The sequence below is a fragment of the Hippocampus comes genome, unplaced genomic scaffold, assembly GCF_001891065.2.
Source record: "Hippocampus comes isolate QL1 unplaced genomic scaffold, H_comes_QL1_v1.1 scaffold29, whole genome shotgun sequence".
Lineage (NCBI taxonomy): Eukaryota > Metazoa > Chordata > Actinopteri > Syngnathiformes > Syngnathidae > Hippocampus > Hippocampus comes.
Genome location: NW_017805820.1, coordinates 989,967 through 1,001,842, shown reverse-complemented (window position 1 = coordinate 1,001,842; position 11,876 = coordinate 989,967). Strand labels below are relative to the sequence as shown.

At 41.4% G+C, this 11,876-nt stretch overlaps 1 protein-coding gene across 4 annotated transcripts in view; it reads right to left on the bottom strand.

Moving 5' to 3' along the window:
- The window catches only part of LOC109525506 (leucine-rich repeat and fibronectin type III domain-containing protein 1-like protein), an 83,822-nt gene that overhangs the window by 22,527 nt on the left and 49,419 nt on the right, over window positions 1-11,876 (bottom strand). For all 4 annotated transcript variants that reach the window (XM_019886055.1, XM_019886052.1, XM_019886053.1 and 1 more), the window contains exons 3-8: window positions 7,853-8,069; window positions 6,767-6,918; window positions 5,649-5,902; window positions 5,245-5,488; window positions 4,996-5,153; window positions 3,983-4,369 (exon numbers count right to left, since the gene is read on the bottom strand). In XM_019886055.1, coding sequence (XP_019741614.1) covers window positions 3,983-4,369; window positions 4,996-5,153; window positions 5,245-5,488; window positions 5,649-5,902; window positions 6,767-6,918; window positions 7,853-8,057 — 1,400 coding nt within the window. In that variant the 5' untranslated portion in view covers window positions 8,058-8,069. The remainder of the gene's footprint in view (window positions 1-3,982; window positions 4,370-4,995; window positions 5,154-5,244; window positions 5,489-5,648; window positions 5,903-6,766; window positions 6,919-7,852; window positions 8,070-11,876) is intronic.

The following is an 11,876-nucleotide window of genomic DNA, read 5'->3' as shown; positions in this document are numbered from 1 at the left end:
GGAGCGCTCGCCGATTGGCTGAGCAGCTGGTCGGACAGGCCGCGTGGCGCCCCCCCAACCCCGTTTCCACCCATCCCCTCATTACATGTTATGTCTTGTGACTTGCTGTAACTGTCATATGCTTGTTTCTGTGCTTAGGTTTTTTTTTTCTCCTAGACCCAAATTATCCTCAGAAAGAGGATAGTTTGAGCATGGTTTTTTTAAACCTCTCCCTTCCTAGTGGTTTCCTTTCCTGTACTAAGATCTCGGGGCGCTTTACATAGCGAGTACCGACAGGCCCTTTGCACTGTATCCCATGTTTGTCATTGTTTTTTTTCATGTTTCTTGTGCAGAGCGTGCCTGTTAAGAAAATTTCGTTGCACGAATGTGTAATGACAATAAAGCAATCCAATCCAATCCAAGATGTGGCTGTCTGTTTAACTTCAACCCTTAGCAAAGACAGCATAAATATATTAAAAAAAAAAACGACAATTGAAACGCTACTTAAAGACGAGGAAAGGTAAAAGCTTTTAACAGAGAAAATGAAACGTCGATGTAAAAACTCCCACTGATTGAAAACCCATAATGCTAACCCCATTAAAAGAAAACCATGACAATATAATTTGCGATTATGCATAAAGGCTTGCATATGTGTATTTTTAGAGTGGATCTTGGAATAAAGGACACAGAAAAGAAACCAGAGAATGGAGTTGGAGCACAAGCGCATGAATAATGGAGCGATCAAACAAAGGGAGTGACAGTGAATGTTAAAAAAAGATAGAAAGGGACACAGAGCGAAGCAGTGCAACCAGTGCTGGGTTTCATATCCATACCAACAGGAACAGAATGAATCTTTTCCATGACATACAAGCCTTTTCTCAAAGCCCATTATCAATACTGTTGTACGCTTCAAGTTAAAAAATACATGAAAGCGGTCATACTTGCTTATGTTTTATTGAGAGTTGTGGGAGCTAAGAGAGATCATCTATTATCCTTATTTACCATGCAAATCCTCTTTAATTCCCGAACTAATGTGTCATCTTCTCCTCCCCTTGTACGCTCTTTAAGATACATCATCTTCCCTTTCGTCCTCTCTCCATCTACTCTCTTCACCCCTCTTTTCTTCCTTTCCTTCTCTCCTCCATTTTGGCACCCGCATGCGATGCCCAGATAATCCATCCATGAGGGTCTGAAGGCTGGGTAGGGGCTGGGTACTTAATGGACAGATGAGTAGGGAGCTGAAGGGTTACAGTAGCGGCGGTCATGTCACTGGATAATTCAACATCGATTTGGGACAATGATGAATACAGAAGCAAGGTGCAAAACAAGCGGATTATGGCTTTCTGCTGCGTTCAGCAATCCTCCAAGAGCAGAGAGGAAATGTGAATGCAGGACAAGGGAGATGAAAGACCAAACAGATGAGAAGCCATGAAACATGACTGAAAAGTATGGAAAGCCAACCGCCAAATGAAAGGAGAACACACAGGGAGAACAAGATGTGTGAGGCAGGAAAACTGTTTGAGAGGAAACATCTTCTAGGCAGGGAGTGGAAGACACAATGAGCACTAAAACACACACAGCGTGAAAAATAGCCAAAAATACAGCACTGTGTGTCCACGTTGGTTTGTGCATGTGTTCCTTATTTTGGCTTAGGTGAGCATGAAGTGAGTCATGCTGCTACATACCAAGAGAATTCAAGAAGTACATCGGCCAGAGCCGAACAGTTGATAATATTCGGTGCTTATACACGTTGGTGTGTTTGAAAAATGACACCATACAACTTCCTTTCTACAAATGTTGGGCACCGGCCAAGGATAAACTGTTGAAGTGCTCTCTTAAAAAATTTTAGTAAGTGTGCCCAACCAGTCAATCGCGGTCGATCGGTAGTCCGCGGACTGGGTTCCAAGTCGACCGCGTGGAGTGGTAGGGGAAACGGGGAAAAAAAAAAGATTTGCGTGTCTGTGTGAATGGATCTCAGTAGTCCTCATGAATCTACAAAATGGACATAATTTCTTACTACCCATTTAACATTGCTAAATGTTTCCCGATTGTCTTCAAACATGAATTAAAAATGGGCTGTAATTCATATCCCCCGCCCATTAATATAAGTCAAGAATACTACATGCAACTCCCTACTGTACACTGACAGAAATATTTTCCCTCGCCCCTCCACACACACACAGACAAACCACAACACGCATCCTCTACTTCATCACCAGCTCCAACGTTATCCCCTTAGAGACTAAGTTATCACCCACCAGCACACACGCATACACACTCACATACAGATGTCACTCGTTTTAATTAACATCACCACTTTGGGCAATGCAATGCGGGTGGATTTCATGGAAGACTGCTCTCAGCAGCGCCTGCAATGTGCACAATCTACCACCGGGAAGTAATGTGAGCAGTCCGGATGAAGCCCCTTGTGATGTTGTCGGTAATAAGGTTTGAACATGCTTGCAAAGCGGATGAAAGAAGATACCTTGACCTATTTGATGCCATGCCTGTTCAGTTTAAGAGTCATTAAGCTTTGGTCATTAATAAGGAAACTTTGCATTCTCTCCTATCAAAGAAGTTGCCAAAATAGAACATATCTGATACATTTCATTATATCGAACCCTACTTCATTAGGAGCTCTGTAGCATACTTGGATTATAACTGGTTCATATTCATCATATATAATTTATCCTAACATAAGTTCCCGTGCAGTAATCGGGGTTCATTTCACCTTCATCAATTCAGCTTCCTTTACAAACTTGTCGCGCCTCTACCTGTTTGGGAGTCGCTGTTGGTCATGGCTGTAACAAACTACAAGCATTTTTTTTTTTTGTCTCAGACTGACATTTGCATGAATTGTGAAGAGTAACGGGCAGAGTGTTGCTGGATGCCACAAATGTGATGTGACTGATGTGACTGGACTACTCATCTCAAAATGTATACATTTATATTTTTATTAATATGTTCATATACTGACCAATACTGGAGTGACACAGAGTTTAATAGGCCTTATTAAAATGTATCTGTTGATTTCAAACCCCGGTTTTAACTTCACAAATTGCATAAAAGACGACTCATGCAGTGGATTGCTGTCACTGGAGGCATTGAGAATAACATGGTTCAGCCTGTTAGTATGGCTTGTAACATTTCTTCTTTACGCTAGATTGGTGATACCACACGACCACACGACCACATACATGCACACACACGCACACACACAGCTCCATCTCTTTAAATGGAATTGATTTTTTTTTTCAAGGAAGGAGAGTTAGCAAAAGCCTATCCACACAATAACATTCTTTCAACAAATAGTTTACATGTCAATTTAGACAAATACACAATGGCTATAGCAACGTTGTCCTTTTACAAACATTCTGAGAAGGAAGAGATTATATCATGATGTCTGACTGTATTTGTTTCAGCAGACAAACAAAACCCTGGACTCACGAGTAGTTTCTGTTTTGAACACCAAAATACGATATCCATGTTTTCATGCCCTCTCTCCCCCATTACACTTTTGTTCCCTGCCATCTTTTCATCATTCTGCTAATGGATATTGAGCAAAGACAGACTCCAAAAAAGCATCCATCCTCTAATGCAGTGGACCCCAACCAATGGTCCGCGGACTGGTACCGGGCCTCGGGCCGTTTGGGACCGAGCCGCACAGAGACAGACCTGCCAGCTGTGAGCAAATTTACTCCATCATACGTGACGTGGGAAATGTGCGCGACTCTAGCCAATCGGACTCCTCCTTTTAACCTTGCTTGGAAACTTGAAATAAACAGAATCCACCAATAAATGAAAGAAGAAGCAGTAAACAGAAAGTAAGAGTAAAAAATTGACCAAACGTACATTGAAACGCGGTTTTAGCAGTTTCATCAATTGCTATGAATGTGTACTCAGCTCACTAAAATCAAGGCAATGTTTGCCTTGAGCCACGGATTGCCGACCCCCGCAGTAAGACCTGATATGCCCAGACATTTAGACATGCAGACAGACTAACCTGTACACCAGTGTGTCATCCCCTGAGCTGTTGTACTGGACCTGGAACATCCTGATGCCTGACATAGTTGTTTGACTACTCCATCTAATGAGGGCAGAGTTTCCTGTCAGCTCCACCAAGGAAACCCTGCGATCTCCTGCTCGGGTCTCATTGTTTGGCATTAAGACTTTTGATGAGGTTAGAATGTCAGAAGGAGCGGGCTCTCTGGTCTCCGATGGGTCTCTGCTACGGCTTGTGCTGTTTGCCAGATGGGGCATTGGTGTAACGAGCAGTTCCACTCGTCCTGTTGATTCGCCCGCCGCGTTAGAGGCAATGCAGGTGAAGTTCCCTGCATCCTTCAGAGAGGTGACGTTGATCTCCAAGCTTCCATTTGGGAAAACCAATGTTCTGAAAGAAATCATGAAGGAATATTCAAATGTTTGTCCTCCTGCATGCGTAACCGCTTGCGAAGACGGCGGGAACAAAAGTTAGTCTTTCATTCATCTTTGCAAGCAGCCAATCATTTCCAGCCCCTCAAAAAAGAAAAGAAGAGCGCATTACCCGTGACAGCCAGTATTCACGGTTATTCAAAGCCTGACTTTTGAAAAGCAAGGTAAACCTGTAATTTGCCCATGCCTCAGTCTATCTCAGCTAACTTTCTGTGAAAAGCATTAATTAACATACTGAATACTGTTTAGTTTACAAGGCACATCCTCTCTGTCAGTGTTTTTCAAACACCGTGCCGCGGCACACCTGAGATATTTTCAGGTGTGCCGTGGGAAATTATCCAATTTGTATGCGTGTGCGGTCTATCGCCTGGCAGATTAATCATGTAGTCCTCTTCCATACCGGTAGGTAGCAGCAGCAGCTAGCGAATGGCCTTGTGCTTCGAGACAAGCGAAGTTTCTGGCGCTAGGTAATACAACGAAAGCTATCTTTCATTTGGATTTACTTTTACCGGAGATGCCAACGAAAATGAAGAAGAGATGAATGACTGCGGACCATCTATAACCTTATGAACCTCATGTAAATACCTTGTGCCATTCGAGATAAGTCGCCCTTCGGGACTGATCCAGTGGACGTCTGGTTCTGGATCCCCATTTGCTTTACATTTGAGACTGGCTGGCTGGCCCTCCATAGTCACAGTCTGAGGTGACTTGCGAGTTAACACTGGCGGATCACAAATAAATTCCTAAAGAGGGAGAAAGCAGAGTATTTTAATCATATGTTCTCCAATTTATTTTGAAGTATTTAATTTATTTATTGACGGACTACAATCTCACCTCTTCAGATATTGTCCAGAAGTATTTGGCACTCAGGTCTGGGGGCGAAGCGCACGTCTCCAAGTCATCCTCTCGGGTCAGCCTCCTCAACCACAGAAGTTCACAATTGCAATGGAGAGGGTTTCCACCAAAACTCAAAACTAAGGATGACAAGGGGCTGCCTTTGGATTTTGCATAGACTGGGATTCTCAGGAACAGAGGGTCAGGAGGAATTTTTTTCAGTTTGTTGGATGTCATGTCCAGCCTGTAAAAATGGTTTGATGGTCAGAGATAAAGAGGAAAGAGATGTTCACTGGTCCAAAGTCATTTATTCTTTCTATTTGCTATGAGAATGGGAACCTTAAAGTATCTTACTACTACATTTACATAGTGATTTTTTTTTTTAATTATATATATTTTTTTACCTGGCAAGTTTGTGTAGATTGGTGAAAACTCCTTGGGGAACATTGTCAATGAGGTTATGATCCATATTTAAGGTATTGACATTTGTTAGGCGTCCAATTGTGTCCCAAGGAACTTGTGCAAGGTTATTGTAGCTGAGGTCCAAATCCTCTAGTGTGGACAGGAAGTCATCAAAAGCATGGGGAGATATGGAGTGAAGCTGGTTATTGGCCAAAATTAGATGGCGAAGGTTGGTGAGGCCGTTGAAATGATCGTCCTAAAAGAGGCAAAAATAAATGAATACATACAAAAAGTCTTCAATATGTTTTTATTTCAAACATGTCCAAAAAATAATACGAGCTTGAATGGATTTATTAGCGTTTGTAAAGCCCTCAATTTGCATGTTCCTGCTTCGGGTTAGGTTTTAATGCTGTGCTTGAGTGGCACTTGACTCCTAAGGCTGTGGTCACTTCAGTTAAAATAAATTTGTTCAAAGTCGATCGAGCATTACCGGTAACTTTTTATTTTCTGAACACTAGCTTCAGTCTATTTGCAAGCAAAAATTGGATGGTTTAATTTGGCTCTCAAGTGCGAAAGCTGCATTGACCAAAATTTTAATAACACCAAAATCCATCCATCCATCCATCCATTTTCAATGCTATATGCGAAGATGTATGCACAATGAAAAAAAAAATATCAGCTGGTAAAAATAGCAATATAAGCAGATTACCACAGGGGGCAGAATTCTGTTGTGAGACTCAAAAGTCCTTTGGTCTGGATCAGACTACCTAACTTCAAGTGCAAGCACAGCCTAAAATTACTTCGTAGATCACCTTTTGACCTATTATGACCAATTCCACCTCTCTTCCCGAGCATTCTCAATTTACTTTTACACCCACTTTCAGCTCGTGATACACGCTCCTCCAATATATTCTGAGCCAATGATCCCGATCAAATGCTTATGAATCCAATCCCAAAATTAGATTAACGAATTGTGAAGGAAACTAAAACAAGCATAGATGAACTGTTAATCTTGTTCAGTTATCGGTATAACAACCCAATTACATGTTTGTGTGCAACTTCAAGATTCCAAATCTAATATCTTAACTCAAAGCAAAATTAAGCCGTCCATTGAGTTTACCTTAATAACAGTTAACCTATTTGAGTCTAAATGGAGCGCTCTTAATCGCCGCAGGTCACTGAAAGCTGAAGGAAGGATCTGACTGATGGTATTTCTGGACAGCGTCAAGTGTAACAGGCTGGTCATGTTGGCAAAGTCTTTCCTTCTGACAGCTGGAAAAGAGCAGACACAAAAATAGTGAATATACAGCGCCTTAAAGTCATAAAAGAAAATAAATGGGTTTTTAATTGCTTGTATACAATTAGTTTCGTCTCTGGAGTGCCTTCCCTTCAAGTGTAAACAACCAAGTAAATATTTGGTTCTCCGGCAGTTGACAAAATTTGTCTGTGTGGGAGGTGTTCTGAATTTCACCACACGCAGAGATTTTCTGACAATGACTTGGTAACTAGGCTGGTCAAAGATCTGCCACTTCTGAAACACTCTATCAAAGCCCAAAGGTTAGTAGTGCTGCGGTGAATGTTGCTGAGATTACTGCTCTGACTATTTGCTTCTAATAAGAAACACATTGTTGCTCGGTGAAGGTGTCGCCGTAGTAGGGAGGCATGGGGGTAATATTTGTGTACGTTAATGTCTCCACTGCAAGCGTCTGCAAACTAAATTTCAGTCAGGTTGTTTATTTTCAGTCGATAGATAGTACGTCTGCAGCATTGTAAGCAATGACATCTGGTGATTCATTGTAAAGTGAAGGAAAATAATGACTCTTGAAGTGGGTCAGCTTTTGACTGTAAGCAATGACATCTGGTGATTCATTGTAAAGTGTAGTGGGTCAGCTTTTGATCATCCTGTTTGACTACACTTTCTGAGCTCCGCCCATCTACATGTATGTAGTGATGGATAGTGAGTGATACTTTCAAGTATGAAGCAAGAAAGATACTGAGCGTCATTTTAGTCACCAATGTAATCAGCTACTATCAAGGAACAGGCCAAACTATGTTTCTTTGGCGACTGTACTGCGTGTACTAAAACAATCAGTTGACTTTGTACATTCCTAATACAGCGACTGTTCATTATGCCGGTGTTTGAGCAACAATGCATCCCCTAATATAATGACTGAATTGTACGAATGAAATAATGTTGCCGCACTACCTGTGATGAAGTTCTCTTGAAGCCGAAGCTCCACGGTACGTCGATCGATAGCAAGAGGAACAAATAGCAAGCCTGTTTTCGAGCACAGGATAGCGAGCGATGGCGACAGACTCTGGCACATACAACGTTTCGGACACTGTTGTCCCTTGCACGCTGCTGCCAGCAACAGCAAAGACAACCACAGCCGTTCCATGATCATCCGCATGAAAAACGGGGACTGGAAGAAAGAATGAAATAAGGATACAGCATTTTATGTTTAGATCACTTGAGGAAATCCAACACATCTGTTTATGATGTACGGTGCTTCTCGCCCTTAAATTTGCAAGGGTGACTCTGACAATAGTGAGTGGTAGAGAAAGTGGATGGATGGACCTGCAAATAGAATTTTAAAGCCTACAGTTCAGAATTTGAACTTCTTTTACTCCCCATTTAAGTCATAATGAAATAATTCCCCAATCCATACTTATGAGGAAGTCAGGAAGTTGGTAACTAGGCATGACAAAGATCCTTGTCTTTTTTTTTTTTTTTTGCTTCTGTGTGGCTTAACAATACAGTTAATTGCAGAATGTAGCTGGATACAATGTAGGGGAATCCCCCAATAAGCCCCACCAACCCAATTTTGTTCAAACTCAGAGGTCTCTGATAACTAACAGAACACAGAGTAGACCAATGGATTGATGATTGGAAATGGGGGACAGTTAATTGCAGAATGTAGCTGGATACAATGTAGCAATAAGCCCCACCAACCCAATTTTGTTCAAACACAGAGGTCTCTGATAACTAACAGAACACGGAGTAGACCAATGGATTGATGATTGGAAGTGGGGGAAAAAAAAAAAGATTTGGCTCTGAGTTGTGAGAACACTTCGTTAGAAAATGAGTGCACGTGTGTGTGTGTGTGCTTCCCTAGAGTACTTTACATCCCACAATGGAGACAGATTACCCTGTCAGCCTCCACTGTATTCACCACCGTGTCCTGTGTTGTGTGTGTGTATAATTTCCCTGTATGTGAACTAAAGCGTAAAAATACTCATGTCGCTTAGCATGCACACACTGAGTGCCACCTCATACATGTATGCATAAATATGCAACGTACAGACCGCGTACTCCAGCTTTTATCTAATTTATTTCAAAATTTTTCGCCCGCCCCCCCCAAAATCAAAATGTATGCTTTTTGAAGATCCCACTGCTGATTGCATTTTGCATTTCGTCAAATTAAATCTGTTGTTTGTTCCTCAATCTTCCATTCCATGTAATCCATTATGGGTAATGTCTTGGTGAAGATATGAAAAGGGATGCAGCAGTGAGCGAGTGAGCTAACATGGCAGCAACTAGATGAGTACCTGTTGTAGACATTGGCAAATTCAGAAAAAAAGGGATCCTACAGAAAGGGGTCGCTGTCAAAACCATTGGTGAAAAAACAAAAAAAACAAAACTTGGTGGAGGCCTGTATCTTAGCAACAGTCGATGACACATGGATGGTAACAGTGAGGAGGTGGGAAGAGTATGCGTTATGGTTGTGGGGGTGTTGTGAGTGTGTGTAAGGGGGCTGTGAGAAAGCACAAGATTGGGTTGGAAATCTGGCAAGTTGTGAGTCTGTGTTGTCGTCATAAGGTGATGGGGTGAACGGTTTCCTCATTGCAGAGAGTGCAACGAGTAAGTACACTCATGTTGGGTAAAGAATGCTGTTGCACTACATAGTAGGATAGTTTATTTTTGTCCAAGGCCACTGGCCTGCTCTTTCCAATCACAAAACACACACACACACACACACACACACACACACACACACACACACACACACACACACACACACACACACACACACACACACACACACACACACACACACATTCCGTCACACAACAAACATGCATTCCTTCTGTCCACGTCTCATTGTTAAATTAAAAAAAAAAATTTAAAAAAACAAGTGACACTTGTTTTTATTTAAACGTTCTGCAATTGATGCAGATTTCACCACGGACCACATTTTTGGATTAATGGAATGCATGTGGCAGTGAAAAGGTAAAGTTGACCGCATTTGGGAATTTCTCCATTGTGAGACAAATAAAGGTTTTCTTATCGTATCTTATAACTGTGTTTATTGCTGTCGCAATCCTTCATTTTTACTCGGCCGATACTAAAGCCCTCAGTGCCAGGTTTTCTCGCGACACTACATACTAACACAGTATGTGGTAAATGTGTGAGGACAAAAGCTAGCTAGCTTCTTGTGCCGACTGTGCATTGTGCCAAGAATAAACGTAGCTCATCGCTACATTGAAGCGCAACCTTGAAATACAGTCTACATACAGTAAGGGCTCTATAGTTGTAGACTAGCAAGCGTATAAACTGGTGTGTACTGAATTTTGTGCAAGCCTCGATGCGCTTGTGCGTGAATTTGGTTCACCTCTCGGCACCGTATCGGGTATTGTGATGGCATTTCCTTTGACATGCGACCGGAGCACCTGACAGTTTGGTTCATATCTTTATTTTTCTGGCTCTTTATTGGCAATTATTTCTGTTTGTATTTTGTGGGTCCATTGATTTTCTAAAAATAAACATTTGCGTTGTGCATTTTATCTGTGTCAACATTTCTGGGATCCAAACATCATTTGGTTTGTTCACAAACCTCGTCACAGCTGATACAGTGATTATTAATAGCAGCATACCTCCAAAGACCCAACTAAACAAATTATAAGGCATCAGTTCACAGACACGGAAGAAAACTACTTCCTCAAAACTCAAGAATTTTCATGCAATCAATAAAGTTTAAAAATAACAATAGTACAGTCTTATAATGGTTGATTTCACTCGTGGTGGGTGATTTCTGGTGAAAACGCAATGCGGTTGTTGCAACTACGCATGTGGTTTTATGGAAAGTCTGAAAATAGGGCTACAGATGAGAGCACTGACACATGTCAAACTGTATTAAATGTGTCCAAGCTCTGAACATATATGGCTGATTGCGATTGTTGTGTCACCCCAAAATGAGTCAAATTGTTACTCTAAACATTCACTGGCTGAGACATGCCCCCATATTTATTTAAAGGCTTTTGAGGTGGGGGATTTACACCAACAATGTTTGTTCTCTGGAGACAGAATCATTTATCTTGGAATGAAATGATGTATCACTGACCTGTTTTCAGATTGACAAGCGCTGTTCAAACTTTATTCTTTTAGTATGACTTTGTAAAAGAACGCCTGTTACATAAGACATTTCAACTATAATCACTTTACGCACTCCAAGGGACACTTAAAGAGGCAAAGGTGGCGGTCTACATCAGTGGTTCTTAACCTGGGTTCGATTGAACCCCAAGGGTTCGGTGAATTGGTCTCAGGGGTTCGATAGAGCCTCTGCTATGGAGGTTAAGACACACCCAACTCAAGATGTCAATTAGTTATGACACACCCGCTTGGCCATCACTGGCTGCAGATGATCACATTACATTGCTTGTCCAATCAGTGCTGCGGGAAATTTACTTCGCTCAGTAGTGAACGTGTGACTGTCGTGATAGTATGTCGTATCATTAAAATACAAAACAAACAAAAAAAATGTCTTATTTACTTTTTTCTGATTTTAATATTTTTTTTAATTATTTTTTTATGTTTTGAATTTGTAAAAAGTCATATTTTTGTTTTTCACTAATGAAGTGTTCGGTGAATGTGCATATGAACTGGTTGGGTTCGGTACCTCTAACAAAGTTAAGAACCACTCGGCTACATAGAATGTGTATGAGAGTGTTTGTGTGTTTGTGTGTATTACAAAGAAATACAAACCATTTAGTCCAGTCTATTGGGTTGGTTTTAAGTCACAGAACGTCACATTTTCCCAGAATTACTTTAATGGATGTTGGCACCTATTGCTTTGTTTGTTCATAGTTTTTGCTCAGGGAACTATTATGTTGAGTAAGGGGTAATGGTTCTTGTACATTTCCACTGCTGTCCAAATCTCATACCAGCTGGGTGACCAAGCTGACAGCTCTGAGATACACACACACACACACACACACACACACACACACAC